Source organism: Mustela erminea, chromosome 21 (genome assembly GCF_009829155.1).
Source record: "Mustela erminea isolate mMusErm1 chromosome 21, mMusErm1.Pri, whole genome shotgun sequence".
NCBI lineage: Eukaryota > Metazoa > Chordata > Mammalia > Carnivora > Mustelidae > Mustela > Mustela erminea.
In genome coordinates, this window is record NC_045634.1 from 23,024,283 (window position 1) to 23,042,590 (window position 18,308).

Consider the following 18,308-nt stretch of genomic DNA (forward strand, 5'->3'; position numbering starts at 1 on the left):
AGTTTCACTGTACAGCATATATTTCTCCTGAGGACCAGACATGCTAAATATTTACTGCTAACATACTACATATACAGTTACATATGTTTTTTCTTTTTACTTGTCTGTCATTTGGAGATTAATTTTCACTTTGTAGCATGATCCTTCTCTCTGTCTTCTGTCCCTCGAATCCCTCTGCTGCTTCTTCAGTTAGGAGTTTATAAAGCTGATGGGATCAGTAGAACTTAAAGCAGAGCCTTTTTTTTTTTTTTTAAAGATTTATTTATTTATTTGACAAAGAGAGAGAGAGATTACAAGTGGGCAGAGAGGCAGACAGAGGGGAAGGGAGAAGCAGGCTCCCTGCTGAGGAGAGAGCCCAACGCGGGGCTCGATCCCAGGACCCTGAGATCATGACCTGAGCTGAAGGCAGAGGCTTAACCCACTGAACCATCCAGGAGCCACAAAGCAGAGTCTTTTTACTTCATACAAATCTACAAAGGAGTAAGGATAGATGTGGGCAATAGAATTAGTTCTTGACCCGACCTAGTAAGACTTACACTATCTGTTGTGTAGACTACGTGGATCTGTGTGTTTTTTTCGATACATTTTACACATAGATAAGTTCTATCCGGTCAGTCTTTAACTGCCACCGCCTTCACTGCTGTCACAGAAAGCAGAGAAAATAAAACTTAATTCAAAAGTAGTTTACCTTTTAATTCATAGTCTCCTGATAGGAAAAGCGTTGAGATGTTACTTACACCTGTATGTCCTTTGGTGACTAGTATGAGAGAAATAAACGCACAGTGGCTAAACAGTAATGTGGTGTGCAGGTCAACCTTGTTCTGTTTTGTGTTGCCTTGAAGCTACCTTGCGCTTAGCTGAAGGGAGGTGCCGTGCAACCAGGGTCCAGAACAGAGGCCCACTGTTCCATTTCGTACTTACTTCACCATCATCTCCTAACTCCGTGTGAGAAAAATAAATGGACATCTTCTGTTTCATCTCTCTTTCCATGTTACGGTGTTTATTATCACATCCCTACTGCTAAGCTCTTTGTAAATGAAACGAATTATCCAAGTAAAAATGAACAGAAAATTCTCCAGGCTGTGTAGAGAGCATGTGATAGAGGTTGTAATCAACCTGGTTGACGCCATCTTTCTCCTACAGAACGGTAACAGGCTAGATAATGTGTTTATAGTAGGTTTTTTTCCCCTCATTGTATAGGTGGGTTTTTTGAGTCACTAAAAGTCCTTCTGGTATTAAACTTTACAAATTCAAAAATCAGATATGTATGAGTCAATGAGTATTCACTCAGTAGTCATAAGTGTTCCTCACTAAAGCCTTTACTTTTTTGGTTCTTGACCTTTTTTGGTTGCCGTGGGTTTTCCCTGCACAACCCTTACCTCTCCCCACTCCCTGCCCATAACATCCTGTGACACAGTGATTCCCAGTTGGCAGTAGGTAAGATCACCCTCCCCGTTGAGAATCTCGGCTCTAAAAAATAATTTTATCTAATGCCATTTGTCTACCATGTAATCCATTGTCAGTAATCATGTCAAGTCAGTATTTATCTCATTCTCAATTAGTAGATTTAAAATGAGGACCAGTGTTAGCCACAATATAAAAATTTTAAAAGCTACTTTGTCTTCTTTTAACTAAAGGGTAGATATAATAATATTTTTAATATCTCTAGATATATAAATCTATCTTTCAAAAGTCCCTTTTTTACTCACGTCATAGTAAGCCTTGGCTGGATAGTATAATGAAAAGGTAGGGCTCTGGTCCTCATTTCTCTGTTAAGGTGGCAAAACACTAGTTACATTGTGTTGGGTGGTGTTCATCCAGCGGTCCTAGCGCCGGCCCAGCTGCAGGGTGTATGTGGTGCACTGTCCTGAAGTAACGGTTTTATGGAGGAGATTTTTATGGTGTGAAATAAAAGCTTCTCAGTTAAAAATAAAGCTGTTTGCAGAGTAGTTTGGGACCTAGTGTTACCCAGTAATCCCTACGTACGTGACTTCTCCCTCATATGATACGCTTCACCATTTTTGACTTTTCAGGAAATGACACTTGAGTTTTAGTCCGGCAAGACCTGCGGGTAGCTGTGTATAATGGAAACCTGAACTCGGGCTGTGAGCATCTGCGATCTCATCTGTAGGCTTCTACTTGATAACCCAGTCTCCAAGCAGTACCTTAATCCTTCTGATCACAGTTTTCTCATTAGCAGGACTCAGATGCTGAAAGCTTCTTTACAGGGTTGTTGTGATAATTAGACAAGATCATGTATGTGGAAAGTGCATCCTCTGGCCTAAAATCCATATTATAAGTAATAATAATAATGATAGTTATTATTATAAGATAATAATAATAATAGTAACTATTATTATAAGATAACTTGCCCCCAGGGGCGCCTGGGTGGCTCAGTCATTAAGCACCTGCCTTCAGCTCAGGTCATGATCCCAGGGCCGTGGGGTCCAGCCCCGCATCGGCCTCCCTTACTCAGCGGGAAGCCTGCTTCTCCCTCTCCCTCCGCCTGCTACTTCCTCTGCTTATGCTCTTTCTCTCTGTCAAATAAATAAATAAAATATATATATATTTTTAAAGATAACTTGCTCCCCACAGCCATCCTACTGGTCAGAATAATGGCTGGGCGCCACCCAGTGGTCCTACAAGTAATCCGTGTGCTGGAGCAGCTCCATGTCCGTGTGCGATAGACACACAGACTAACTGGCTTCGGTTACTTGCAGCCTGGGGATGAAATAATCATGTGAGATATCCGTGAAATTACATAAAGCTACTTAAGCTATTATTTATTGGTTATTATTCTTTGACTTGTATTTTACCTTTTTTACTCTACAGAGCTCAGTTTGCTGCCTGTGTGTGTCTCTGTGAGTGTTTTTATACAGAAAGGATTTGCCACCTCAGTTTTTCCAACTGTAGGAACAGTCTAAGAAGTTTAAATAAAAGTTACAGATGTCAGGAGAGTGTTTTGTATTAGAATGTCTTATATATCTAATATACATATACACCAAACAGTTTTTTGGTTATTCGGTACATGTAAAACACTGATATTTGTTTACCACAAAGCCTGTAATTTTCTGTTACCTCATGACTCTTTTTCAGTGCCTTCTCTAAAAGGTATAATCCTGGGATTTCATGACATCATTGTACAACTAAATGGCTCTCATTGGAGCCCAAGCATATTTCTCTTCTCCTTACTTTCCAGCTTTCTAGAATTAAATTGGGGCCCTCATAGTCTTTTTAGGTAGTATTTGTCAGTTAATGTGTTCTGTGTTTCAGCTGGATTCTGAAACCATGTTAAGTTGCCTCTCCATTCCAACGGAGTTCAGTTCCTTTTCTAGACCTTCCAGTTCAATATTGTTCTTTCAGTGGTATAAACTGAGCAATCGCTTATTTATTGGATTTGTCAGCCTTAAATTTCAGTTACTATTTTTGTCCCAGTGATGTAGCTCTTTAAAGACTGAAGAAGTGTGTCGTTAGCATACTTTGGTAATAATCTACTCATTCCTGTTTATTGCTCTTTCCGATGTTTGTCAGTAGATTTAACAAGCATGTAATTGGTTGCTCAAGCATAAACTATAAATTTAGTATAAAGAAAGTTGAACAATAAATAACATATATACAATTCATTTTACACACACGTAATTTTCCTTGGACTATCTAATTTTGGAAGCCTATGCAAATTAGTCTACCAAATTATACTATTCTACCAATACACATGAGAGTAGAATAAAATTAATCATCTGAATCATTGTGTGAATGCCCTATAACCTTATTGGGGAGAAGCTTGAAGCTATTCCATGCTTTTGGATTAACTGAACAAAAAGAGCTATTCTTTTCAATATATATCCTTTAAATAAGGGAGATAAATTTGGGGGAGGTTATTTTGTTTTAAGTAATTTATGGAATACCACAGTTTGTACCTATTTTTATCTTTTGTGTTGGAATCAGTTTTATAATGCTGTATCATTCGTAATCCCAAGATCACAAAACATAGCTTCTTCTCAAAAGCCCTAGTATAATGGTGCTCCTTTGATTCATTTTTTTTTCTTATCTTGTCAAGCCAATGTGGGAGCTTCCTTAGAAGTTATTTGATTTATATTTTCCTCATAAATTTTTTTTCTTTTTTTTTTATTATGTTAGTCACCATAGAGAACATACAGGACATCATTAGTTTTGATGCAGTGTTCCATGATTCATTGTTTGCGTATAACACCCAGTGCTCCACGCAATCCATGCCCTCCTTAATACCCACCACCGGCTCACCCATTCCCCCACCCCCCTCCCCTCTAAAACCCTGTTTGTTTCTCGGCATCCATAGTCTCTCATGGTTCATCTCCCCCTCCGATTTTCCTCCCTCCATTTTTCCCTTCCTTCTCCTAAGGTCCTCCATGCTATTCCTTATGTTCCACAAATGAGTGTTCGTATGATTATATGATAATTGACTTTCTCTGCTTGAATTACTTCACTTACCATAATTGCCTCCAGTCCCATCCATATTGATCCATAAGCTGGGTATTCATCCTTTCTGATGGCTGAGTAAAATCCCATTGTGTACGTCCCATCTTCTTTTTCCATTCATCTGTTGAAGGACATCCCAGCATCTTCCACAGTTTGGCTCTTGTGGCCATCGCTGCTATGAACATTGGGGTGCATATGGCCCTTCTTTTCACTACATCTGTATCTTTGGGGTAAATACCCAGTAGTACAATTGCTGGTCATAGGGTGGCTCTATCGTAAGTTTTCTTCTCTTTATTTTTTGAAATTATTTTCCTGAAATTAATAAGTATTAGATTTTTAAAACTTGAATATTGCCTCAGAAAAAAGCATCTGTTATTTTCAAGGTGAGTGTCTTTGGGAGAGCAAAGACTGTCTTACAGAAAATAAGAAGCATGCCATAAATCTCATCTTGGGATATATCTGTTTCTACCTTCCCTGTCTCTTCTTGTTCTCTTGAAAGTCAGCTTCTGATAACTCAGTATATTGCAGTAGAGCAGCGGCTTGAGTTAGAAATCTAGTCTTAACAGATGATGTGCTTCTGACTTAACTATCAGAAGTGGTCAAGTTATGCCAGGAAATGTATCCATAAAGAACACAAATATGTCAACTGCACAAAATTATAGAATATTAGAGTTGAAATGGATTTTAGAACTACTTTAGTGGCAACCAAAGTAGCGTCCTTAAATATGCTTATAAGAATAAAGTTATTTTTATTATTCTCAAAAGCCCAACCATTGAATTAATATTACTGTTGCATAATTCATTGTCTTAAGCTTACTTTATAAGGACTTTTTGGAAGAAACTGAAACTTTTTGCTGTATAGAATTTACTATTTGAGGGAACCTGCTCCCCTCAAAACTTTCTTCTACATTGTCTCACGTGCTCCTGACTCCTCACAGTTCTTTAGTTCTTATCACCCCTTTTGTCTCCTCTGAGGACTCTTCCACGCTCCTCTCTCCAAATCCTGTTTTCTCAAAGCTTTATACCCCCCCCCCCCCCCACTTAAAATTATCTTTCTGTATTCCTTCTCTTAGCAAGTTTATCAACTAGCTACAACTGTCAACTCAGTGTTCTGTTTTGCAGTCCCCCAAGAGTCCCTACCCGCGGGGCCAGGCACTTAGTGGTACTCAGCCATGTCTGGTGGTTGGTGGTTGGGTGAGTAGGTGAGAGCGCGGCGGAGGATAGAAATGGCGCCCCTCCTTGTCTGTGCTCCCGCCTTTTGTGTCAAACCATTCACAGAACAGCATTACTTCGATATTTTACCTCAAAAACTGTTTACTCAAAATGAAACTTACTTTCTTATAGTTTCATTCCCACTTCAACTTTCGCTACTCAAAGTCTGTTAATGGTTCCCCTTTGGTTTTTAATCTTCTAGACAAATTTTGAAAAACGGAAGGTAGTCAGTCACCTTTGCCTTTTCTGTCTTTCATTCTCTGCAGTTAATCTGTCTTTCTAAAATCCAGGTTTTTTTCCTTTTTCTTTCCTTGTTGCTTTTTCTCTTTCCTTTTTTTTCCAGTTTCTCGATTTTAGCTCTTCTTTTCCGTTCTTCTCTGGCCATCATGGTTCAGCATCTCATCACATCACACCCAGCTTTTAATGTATCTGCTGCTAACATTTCCCCCACCCGCAAGTCATTTTGGACATTGCAGACTCAGTTTTGTACAGTGCTGTTTTGTTACGTTACATTACTTCCCCAAGGGCTGAAGAGAAAACAGTGAGACTCTTTGAGACAAATGTTTCAATAAATAGATCAGATTGCAGTGGGTTAGAAGAGAAATAGGAAGATCAGAGGAGCAAATAAGAACACTTGTTTCAAAACTTGCAGGCAGTCTAGACCTTGGAGAGGAGGCTTGGAGTCAGGTCATAGTTTCATTTTCTGTGTTCATTTTTAAGATAGACCTGATTATGGTAGAAGGCCAAATAAAAACTTTTATAAGCACCTATGAAGAATCACAGGGTAAAACAGTAATGACTGCGGAATGGAGATTTTGGAGGCAAGAAAAGATGGGGTCCAATATATAGGAGTGGGAGAAGTATTTTTTTTTTTTTAATAGAAGAAACGTACATTAAGGATGAGAAGAGAGAAGGAGAAGAGGGAAGGAAGTGTTAAAACAGCAGGCAGACCTGATGGAGCTTGACCAGATCATCTCATTCTTGATCTTTCGCATCCTTTGTTTTTTTCTCAGCATGTGGATATAGCAGCATTATTGATAAAATACAACACGTGTGTAAATGCCACCGATAAGTGGGCATTTACTCCTCTTCATGAAGCAGCCCAAAAAGGAAGGACCCAGTTATGTGCCCTACTTCTGGCCCATGGTGCGGATCCCACTATGAAGAACCAAGAAGGTCAGACACCTTTAGATCTGGCAACAGTAAGTCTTCATTCTGAATTATTTAGTATTGCCTTAAATTTGTGCTTTCCAAGACGACATTAAATTTCAGGGCTTAGCAGGTTTACCTTTAGCAGTAAGAACAAATTTCCTTCCTTCTGAAATTTTTTTTATTTGCGTATTAGATAATTCAAAACTCTGTTAAGGCAAACTAAGCGGTGCCTTAAATTAATTCTTTCTGCCATGCTTAACTTGCATGGGAAAACAACACGTATCTAGAACCTATCCTCAGAGAATTACATGAGTGAAGTATCTTAGACCTTCTACATTTGGCATATTGTTCAGGAGCAGCCGATGTACCTGAGGCTGTGAGATAGTCAAAGAAAATTTACCTTCTAGGCCGTATAGTATGCCTTTGAAGATGGAAACGTAAATTGATATGCACAATAATATATCATTTTTTTAACCACAAGTACCTTCCCAAGCCATATTCTGTCTCACACATCTATTGCTGAGTAACAGACCCCTTCAGAACACTTAGTAGCTTAACCGAAACCAAGTCAGTGGCTTCCCACAGTGACTGACTGTTGCCCCCGGTTCCATGGGTTCCGTGACTCCGCGACCCAGTTCTGCAGTGCGTACACCTCCGTCCAGCTAGGAGCCCAGCCGAGGCTGCAAGGTCTCGGGCCGCCCTTCCTCCTCAGGGTGTCTCTCCACGGAGCCCCCCTTCCCTCTGTAGTTGACCTGGACTTCTTTATAGCATGGAGACGATGTGTCTGAGAGCAGAAGTAGAAGCTGCCAGTCATTTTAAACCTGGCCTTAAAAGCCTCAGACACCACTCCATCTACGTTCTTTTGGTCACTGCAACTTGCAGGGCTGCCCGATCTAAAGGGAGGGAGACAGATGCCACCTCTGGTGCCGCGCGTGCACGCAGAGGAGGGAGTTAACGGCTGGCTGTCTTCAGAGACTCCCACGTCGTCTCACAGCACTTAGGCCTAACGGGCTGTGACAGTGTGAATAAGCCAGCCAGACTAAGGCGGTGGCCTTCTAACATTTCCAAATTATAACTGGACATTTAATTATTAAGCATGCACTAAATAACTGAAGAAAAGTCATTGTCAGTATTGAGGCGTCTGCAAACCTGGTGTAAATATGAGAACTTCAGAAGGAGAGACTGCGTCAGTACTGCAGCAGGCTATTTTTTAACGAGACAGGAAACTTTTTTAAACTCATTCCCATCTTTATTAACTTACACTTTGAATACGTGTGTCATCAGTATGGACAACTGTGTCTGCACGTTTCACTCAGTGTTTAATAAACGTTTCCAGAAATCAGTGTAGTCTACATTCTCAGATGTCTCCTCCGTGGTTGACTTTGATATACGTGAATGTGTGTGTGTCAAGAACACAGATTTTTGCTGAAAATCTGTTCTCAGCAAATTCCAGCTATATAACACAGTAGTATTAACTAAAGTCAGGGTGAACATTAGATCTTCAAAAGATGAAATATTTTTAAAAACGACACAGGGACTCAAGTTCTGACACCTACAGAAACTGCTGGCCCTCTCTGGAGTTGCAGGTCGGGGAAGGAGCGATCAAAAACCAGTGGGCAATAATGAAGCACTCGCTAAAGACAAATTTCACGAAGCATTTGGTCCTTAGTGGAAAATTTTACCATTTTAAAATGTATTTGTGTGTGTGTTTATTTGTCTCACTATTTTTAGGCTGATGACATAAGAGCTTTGCTGATAGATGCCATGCCCCCGGAGGCCCTGCCTACCTGTTTTAAACCTCAGGCCACCGTAGTGAGTGCCTCTCTGATCTCACCAGCATCCACCCCCTCCTGCCTGTCTGCTGCCAGCAGCATCGATAACCTCACCGGCCCTTTAGCGGAACTGGCAGTAGGAGGACCGTCCAACACGGGGGACGGGGCAGCGGGCGCAGAAAGGAAGGAAGGAGAAGGCGAGTGTACTCGTGAATGCTTATTTGGTTTTTGATGGGGGTGTTTTTTAAAGAGAGAGTAGCCTGGGGTGGGGGCAGGTTGGGTGGGAGAGGGTCGGGGAGGGGGTAGAGGGAGAGGGAGAGAGAGAATCCTAACCAGGCTCCGTGCCCAGTGCAGAGCCCGATCCTAAGACCCTGAGATCATGACCTGAATTGAAATCAAGAGTTCAACCAACTGAGCCACCCAGGTGCCTCCCTCGTTTTTATTTTTTTAAATGAACAGATTTCACTTACTTCTCAGTAATTATTGAAAACCTGTCTTAAATACAGCCTGTCCGTAAGTTTTCACATACACACCAGTTTATAAGAACTACCTTCATAGAATAAATACCTTGACATCTATATTGTTCTTATGTATATTCCAGTATATCCATTTCTAACCATCATATTGTATTTAACTACTGAGTGAGTCTTATTACTGAAATTATATCAGAAAAAAAAGAGATCATTTAAGGAATGGAAACAAATCATAACTGGTAAATTCAGTTTTTTAATTCCAAGCTATTAAATATTTCACCAAAAGCATTAGATTAAACTTTATAATATTATAGTTAATATAAATGCTACCAATAAGATAAACTCTGCTTTTACTTCTCCACCAAATTCAGAGTTAACCTGAGGTGACTGAATTAAATAGATGTATTCTGGATGACTTTTATGCTCTGTAAAATCATCTGTATGGCCAAGGGTGTCAGAGAGCCATGGCTTTAAATAAATACTATCACTTCCTTTAGATTGATAACTGCTTTCTGAAAACTTTAATATATGTCTGTTTTAGTTGCGGGTCTTGACATGAATATCAGCCAGTTCCTAAAAAGCCTTGGTCTTGAGCACCTTCGGGACATCTTTGAAACAGAACAGGTAAGCTCTCCTTTTTGCTGAGTCTTTTTAATGAAATATTAAGAGTTATTAATTGCCATTCTTTGTTTCTTTTTACTTCTTAACTTTAAAACTCATACCAAGCTCTAAAGAAGCCAGGGGAATTTAGGATTTTATAATTCTCCCCAAAATTGTTTAACAGATGATGCGAGTCATTAACCGTTACTTCATTATATCTTTATAAGCGGTTTGACTACCGATGTTTTATTACATAAACTTGGGCCATGAAACCACCTCAAAAGAATGTTTCAAAATCTTCTTTCATTATTCTTTTTCCACAAAGTGTATCTCAATAAATGTGAATAAACCCCGCTTAAAACCAGTGACACATTTTTATATTAGCTGTTTAGCAAAATCTTCACAAAGCAGTCATCTGTTAAATTTGGAAAGCAAAGTAATTCCTGGACAAGTGTACCTTTTGCAGATTGCCTCTTTATGAAGTTTCTGTTGTCTAGATGAGTCTAAAATAATACTGAACCAAAACTTAGCCATCTACTCTTGGACCTGTCCTGTTTTCACGTTCATCTTAAATGTGTATGACGCTCTGAGTAAGAAGTCACCATTACAGCATTTATGAATTAAGACCCTTCTGTTTGTCACTCTATTTTTATACAGGATAATGACTTTTTAATTTCTTACTGTATGATCTTATTACCACAGTCAGTATTCAATATTGAATAATAATAACTTGCTGATTTTAAATCGACTGTTACTACTCTATATAGAATCTTAAAATGAGAAAGGTATTTAGTCATTTTCCCAGATCCTACTCTTTTAACATCCAATTGGGAGGATAAATTGTTATACTTTGGGCAGGTATAATAAAGGGCTTGTAATTTCATGTGTGCCCCAATCTGCCCCCATGTATAATCTAATTTTATGTTTACATTTACCCTGTTTGGCACAGAAATCTAATGTCTAGTCTGCTCATGTACTCATTTCATAGGGCTGTTACAACAAATTAGCCCAAACTTGGTGGCTTTATTCCCCGGCAGTTCTGGAAGCCTGAAGTTCAAAATCGAGTCGTTGGCAGGGTTGCCCTCTCGTGCCTCTGCCAGGTTCCGGGCCCCTTTGGCTTACAGCCACATGACTGCAGCCTCTGCTTCCGTTGTCACCTTGCCTTCTCTGTGCCTGTGCGTCTGTGTCTTAGAAGGATACTCGCGTCGGATTTAAGGCCTACCCATGTAATACTAGTGATCTCCCCATTTCAAGATCCTTAACTTAGTCCCATGTGCTAAGTTTTCCAGATAGGTCCTTCAGAAATTCTGGGGATTAAAACATGGATACATCTTTCTGAGGGCCACCATTCAGCTCACCACAACACAGGACAGCCCTTCATCTCTTCCTAGGACCCAATCAGCTTAGCATGGACTTATCCTTCCAACCGCCCTCTCCTACAGAGTTTCTCCTGTTTTAAGATAAATATACCCTTTTTATTTTTCCCTTCTTCTCTCTGTGGATAGTGCTTCCTATTTCCTCACTGGCCTCTTTGCCCCATTTATGGTTTCTTCATAGGCTTATAGTCAATTTGGAGCTAATTAAAAACACCAGTTCTTTTTCATAGCAGTTACACTGTTAAGATTATTTAATGTCTTTTTTTTTAGTTAAATTTCCTTATATTGCTTAATACAGTTATGTTCTTATTGATCAAAACAGTGGAGCGGAAATAGCACTGGCCTAAAAGACCTTGATTCTGATTATTTTCTCTTATTAGCTGTGTAACATTGGAAAAGGCATTTAGCTTGTCACTTCCCTTGACTGTAAATTATAACACCTTCAAGTATCCAGACAGTTAAAATTCCTGGTCCTACCGTGCTCCTGTGCAAGTTTTTAAAGTATGCTTTAACGACCCGTCAGATGTGTCCTTTGTCTGGTGGTGAGGACTTGTTAGACTTCCCTAATAATGCACTCTTCCTTGAGCTTCACCTACCATTGATTTACCCTCTGGTTTGGAGATGCTTTTTTTAAAGATTTTTTTATTTATTTGAGAGAGAGATCACTGGCAGGAGGGAGGGGCAGAGGGAGAAGCAGGCTCCCTGCTGAGCAGGGAGCCCAATTCGGGGCTCAGTCCCAGGACCCCAGGATCATGACCTGAGCCAAAGTCAGACTCTTAACCGACTGAGCCCCCCAGACACCCTGGAGATTTCTTATGAGACTGTCCTAAACAGTAAGAATGTTTTTGCCTTATTCCCTCCCTGGAGGTATGAAAGCTCTTGTGAAAGCATTATCTCCTGCTAAAGCCAAAGGATATCCCTTAATATATCCCTTCTTCCCAAATCAGATCCACAGGAACTGAAATTTCACACATCTTTGCTTAATAAACCAAAGACCCTAGTTCACACAAATAACTCCAGTCGACTGTTGAACATTTTTCAAAGGATTTCCGTTTCTCCCCTTTCAATTTGTTTGCTGCATAATTTTGTGTTTTACTTTATTCTCTCAGTAACTGATTTCCTGTGACATGGATATCTCATTCTATTGATTGTAATAGTTTAATCGTTTAGTCTCTCGGTTGGGGCTTTTGACAGCTTCTCCTGTTTCATCAGCTTTATTGCTCTCTTTCACACTGTACTTTTGTTCTGAGTAAATGGCTCCATCGATTTTCTTGTTGCAGGAATAATTTCTGTATCCTTTTTTATTAATATGTTGACTGTTCCATTTAATGTATATTGCCCAGCACAGCTCCTTTCCTCCAGACAAATGATACTACCAATCTTTCTATTGAACTGTGTCTGACTATCTTCTGGCCCAGGCATCAAGCAATCAAAATAACTTTTACTTTGACTGCAGGTGTTCCTTGAGTAGCCTTTAGTTAAAGAATACTAAATTCTGTAACCCTTTCTAAAATTTACCTGCAGAATTTTCTCCCATTAACATTTCTATATCAGGCTGTAAGTATGTGATTGCTGATGGTCAAGATATTTGGGTCGTGCGGGAAGGAGTGGGCATATACCCTGTACTCATTTAATTCTTGTCCATTTCTGTTAAGCCAGGGAGTGGTTCTGTGTCCTGAATCGTTTTGACACACAAGATCTTTGTGCTTCTGGTTCTGCTCAAGGATGCTAACCCCGTAGTGGAGGAGGGGGTGTAGTTATTTTACTTCCGGTCTCAGGGAAACATCCTTCAGGGGCATCACAGCCTCATCTCTTCACAGTTATTGTCTCAGGAGTCTCTTAACTAACTTGACTTATTCAAACATGCAGACTTCACCAAGTAATACACGCCCGTGTCCTTTGTCGTTGTAAATACCGTACCAGTGTCCCTCTGGCCCTTCCTTTATAACGTAGCTTCCTATTAGAACACTTTTTCTCTGGGAAAGGCTGGTTTGATTTTCACTGAAATTCCTAAGCATAAATGCTAGGACTATGACTTAGAAGGCTTTTTTGGACATATTTATGGGCGACTCATATATTTTCATGAAAAGTGACCTTTATAAATTTGTATTTCAAAATCAAAAGACCAAGGAAGGGTCTCGGGTACATTAACTGTGAATGTGATTATAAAATTAGCTCTAACAGCTCTTACTCTGGCCTGCAACTTTTGAAGCCCAAGTGAAAGGAAGGAGCTTGTGCATTAGACTCTTAATTTTTCTCTTCCCATTAAAATTCTACTTTTTCTCTCTCTACCCCAAAGAAAATGAACAAATCTTAGAAACAAGAGGCAACCCTTTGTCAAGGGACATTTGCTTTTTATGTGAGGTGATTTGGCTGATACATCAACAATCCTTATTTTAAAGATTATAATTTGGGGTTTTTTTTCAATTGAAGTAGAATCGACCTACACTACTTATTAGTTATAGGAGTACATCATAGTGATTTGATATTTTTGTGCATTATGAAATTATCCCCACAATAAGCCTAGTTACATCTGTAACCATGCAGAGTCATTGATTAGGACTGTGTTCCTACGCTGTACATTCCATCCCCATGACTTACTTATATTGTAAGGGAGAGTTTGTACGTCTTTACCATCTTCACCTATTTGCCCAGCCCCTCAACCCCTACCTTCTCTGGTAACCAAGTTTGTTTCCTTTATCTGAGTCTGTTTCTCTTTTCTGTTTCAGATTCAACATAGAAGTGAAATCATACTGTTACTTGTCTTTCTCTGACTTACTTTGCATATAGCCTCTAGGTCTATCCATGTGGTCATGAATGGCAAGATTTCGTTCTTTTTTAAATGGCTGAGTAATATTTTACTCTGTGTGTGTTGTGTATACACAACACAGACACACACACACACAGAGTACATCTATATCCATTCATCTACCTGGGTTACTTCCTTATCTTAGCTATTGCGAATAATGTCGCAGTGAACATAGGGGCACATATATCTCTCCGAATTGGTGTTTTTGTTTTCCTCAAATAAATACACAGAAGTGGAATTGTCAGATCTTATGGTAGTTCTATTTTTAATTTTTGGAGGCCCCTCCACACTGTTTTCCACAGTGGCCGCACCAGTGTACATTCCCACCAACAGAGCACAAGTGTTCCCCTTTCTCCGCCTCCTCCCCAACACTTGTTATTTTTTTCTTTTTGATTCTAGCCAGTCTGATAGGTATGATCAATTTGATTTTAATGTGTGCTAGATATAAATGCCTAGCCCAAGAAACTTGTAATTTCCTGGAGATAACTAAGTTATTGTTTAAGCGAATTAAAGATAATTTTCCCAAAAAAGCCTATTTCTAATAGTATAAAATGCCTGAATCGTGGAGCAGCATATCCAGAATCCATCTAACCTGCTTCCAGATATTTCCATTTCCTTTTTTGAGACAATAATCTCATATTCACCAGTTTTCAGATTTCTGGAATAATCTCTACTCCCATTCCTTTTTTTCTTTTTCTTAACCATTTCTATTTACCAGGCCCTGTATTCTCTCATTTTGCAATTGCTCTCTGATTTCTCCCTTCAACCCTTCTCCATTACCTTGTTCACACAGTCCTTTCCCAGACCTGCCCTTCAGAATGTTGTCATTCTCCTCCTCAAATATAACTTTGATCGTGCTACTCTGCTGAAAAGGCTCCCTAGGAGTGTTTGGATACCATCTTGATAGATAAAGCACGTTAAGATCTGCTCCTAGCCTGCTGCTCTGTCCATCCCTTCTTCTTTCCTCTCTATATCTTATACTCTTACCCTTTTGGACTTCGGTGCTGAGAGTCTCCCAATGCTCTGTAGTCCCTTACTGGATTTTCCTTTTGCACGTGCTGTTCCCTTTGTCTTAAACACCATTTCCTCCTTGCTCTGCCTGATGAGCTTCTGCTTCTTAGCCAAGTTGTTACGTTCTCCTAAGAACCTTTCCTGAACCCCCTCCTGTTCCTTCCATCTTTCCCAGCCCTACCTACAACCTTGACCAAGTAGGAACCTTCCTAAGAGTTTCCATAGGGATTGCTCCAAAACATTTACCAACCTTTACCACATTATTGTGTTTACTTTTTAATCTTGTCAGAAGAAATAGCATAAACTTTTGTGGTAGTATCTTGTTTGATTCCCGGCCCTGCTCTTTTACTACCAACTTGGACTAGTTATTTTCCTTTCTGAGCTGTAGTGGATAGTTTTAGAGTTAAATGAAATGTTTGACAAGTTACTTTTTGGGGAAAATACCTAGCATCTAGAAGGTGTTCATTAAATCTACTGTATAGGAATGAGTGAACAAATGAACAGTAATCTGAATTCCTAAGCTTATCATTTAAGGTTTTCCAGTGGCCACTGCCTGTTAAATATGGGGACAAATTGGGCACCATGGATTCGCAGCAGCTAAATGTAATGTTTAGTTATTTTAGCTTTCTAGTCAGCCCTTTGAGAAATATAAGCAAGGGCAAGAGAGATCGGGCGATCCGTCTCAGCTCTCCTGTGTACTGCATTTAGGATTGCTTTGAGCCTTAGTTCCTTCCCCATGAGGATGTCCTTAGTAACTTCAGGGTGGTCGTGAGGAGTTGGGGAGCTATTCATTTTGTGAGTGGAGCTGTATTGTCAGATACATTAAATAGTCTCTGTTTCTTTTCTAGAACTTTACAGAGAGGATGCTGTCCTTTGGCCTGGTTTCTGATTTTTCCAGATAACACACTTTATGTCCAGATTCAGAAAAGTTTAAGGTTTCTTTGAATTGAAGCTACCACATTGATATGAGATCCTGTTTTTCCGTCAACCTTATTTGAACCAAAGTTTAGAGGGAAAAAACGGGGACATCGCTAATGTAGGAAACCCTGTGCCCGGCTTCCAAAGTATATTAGATTACGTCTGCTAAAAATATACAGGCTCCTATTATGTTGTGAATTACTTTGTCTCAAAGATGTATATCTCAGAACTGTTGCTTTTTAAAAGCTCTGCTCAAAATTTCCTTTTGGTGATTGGAAGCGAATTGCCCATTTTGTACAATGGAGCGATTATTTCTTAAATGGCCACTTAGGAGTACTATAGTAAATTATCCTGAAGAGTGAGTGATGTATACTTGCTGCACCGAGAAGATCAGACTCATTATATAATATTTCATTCTGGCAATAAAAATCAGTGAACTCCAGGCCTAATTTGCCAGGGGTTTTTTGGTTTTGTTTTGTTTTTTATGTAATATTCAAGTAAAAAGGTAGAGAACACTACAGATAGATAAAACATATTTGAGTTGGAAAAAGGGTGTCTATGGAAGGATTTCTCAGTTTTCCAAGGAAAGAGAAAACTAAAGGCTCATCTTGTAAAGTAGTATTTGCATTGTCATAGGGCCAGCTTCTTCTGAGCTAGATTTCATGTTTCAGCCCTCCAGAAATGTGGAGGCCCCAGATTCCATCCTGTGCATCCCGAACTCTGCCACTGGGTGGCGGTAGAGTCACAGTTACTTTAAGTCAACAAAGGCGCTGGGTGATTTTGAGTCTTGGTAGTCAGCCGCCAGCTAACCACCTCCATTTGCAGGGATGAATAAGCAGAAATTATAAACCACTGTTTTTACAACAACAGAATGTATGTAAGGCTTCAGGGACTGTTAAGTCTGGGAATTTATAAGAGAACTTAAAAACCATCTACTCTCCCTTCTGAAGCGGTATTTTTTATATAACTTCTGTATAACTATATACTTGTGTTCTAAATCTCACCGCTTTCAAAGACAGCCTTTTCCATGCCGGACTATTTCTCAGCACTGGGGAGTTCTTTATTTTGATATAAATCCTACTTAGCTAAAACTGCTTCCTCCTTTTGTCACATTGTCTTTCCTTGTGCTAAGCCCCTCTCCCTTTCCCCCAGCATTTTTCTCTGCTACCTGATGGATCTGGGGATCTGGTATTTCCCTGTCTTCAAACTTCTGGTTGTTTTCTTTTATATCTTGAGGCAGGCACAAAGTGGTAGAGTTAAATAATCAAAAGGAAATACAGCAGTGTTCATTCTATATCTCTATAGCATTGTTTCTGCCATTATAATTCACCATTGACTAGAAGGAAGGAGTATTTCAAGTGAGTAAAAAGCTGATAAAATTATCAAGACAATCAGTTAAAGAAGACAAAAGAGTTTGTCAATTTGGTTGGGTTATTATAGCATGGGAGACGCATGGAAGAACTGAGCCACTGTTAAAGATTTAGCGATTAATTTTGTTCCGTTTTTTCAGATTACACTAGATGTACTGGCTGATATGGGCCATGAGGAGTTGAAAGAAATAGGCATCAATGCATATGGACACCGCCATAAATTAATCAAAGGAGTAGAAAGACTATTAGGTGGACAACAAGGTAAGTTATTTGGGGAAAAAGAATAAGTCTCAGAAATTAGCGGGATAAGTAAGTTGTCAGGGCTCAAGTGGTCTGAACCCAGAGCTCATACGCTTAGAGGGTGTAGCACCTCCTTCCTGCCCCCTCTCCCCACCAACATTGTATATGCTGAGTCTCTCTGGAATCTTCACTTCTCTCCTTTCCCACTGCTGTTGAATCCAGTACAGGTCGCCTAACTAATCCAAGCCACTGTCATCTCTCCCTTGGACTGTCACAGCCGCCTTCCAGCTTATCTCGAAGCCTCACCTTTGCCACCCCCCACCCCCCAACCCCCATGCCTGGCTGCACTCCTCCCAAAAGACTCTTTTCGAAATGACTCTATGATCATATCAGTGCATTGCTTAACACCTTTCAAGAGAATCCTGTTGCTTTGGGGATAAAATCAGACATTTGTAACATGGCTTTTCATAATCTGACCTCTTCCTCTGACCTCATCCTGAACCTTTGTCCCTGCCACAACTGGCAGCTCAGGCTTTTTTCCACTGTACTGTGCTGCTACAAGCCTCCTATCTCCCCCCCACCCCCGCCCTTGTCAGCCTCCACGTTTATCATCTCTGTTTGCCACAAGTGCTTTCACAATAGGAAAGCAAAGGGAGAGAAGGGGAAAAACTTGATTTAGTCACTGCAGAGCCAACAAAGTCACAAGAGTAACATGAAACTAAATGGTAGCAGTTTTTGAGTTTAAGTCTTGCTTATTTGTCTGCATTACACTAACAAAGGCAATGAAATTAACAAGAATAATCTGTTTTAGACTTGAATTATGAGTGGCCATTTCAAGCCATCTCACAGAGTTTTTACAGGATAATTCTTGGATTTTAGACCTGACTGCATTGTGATTACAATGTGTTTCTCTTTTCTAT

At 39.8% G+C, this 18,308-nt stretch overlaps 1 protein-coding gene across 1 annotated transcript in view; it reads left to right on the forward strand.

Moving 5' to 3' along the window:
* TNKS (tankyrase) overlaps positions 1-18,308 on the forward strand; it is a 205,573-nt gene that overhangs the window by 170,770 nt on the left and 16,495 nt on the right. Inside the window, exons 18-21 of the mRNA XM_032329297.1 lie at positions 6,681-6,869; positions 8,551-8,788; positions 9,606-9,688; positions 17,289-17,409. Coding sequence (XP_032185188.1) covers positions 6,681-6,869; positions 8,551-8,788; positions 9,606-9,688; positions 17,289-17,409 — 631 coding nt within the window. The remainder of the gene's footprint in view (positions 1-6,680; positions 6,870-8,550; positions 8,789-9,605; positions 9,689-17,288; positions 17,410-18,308) is intronic.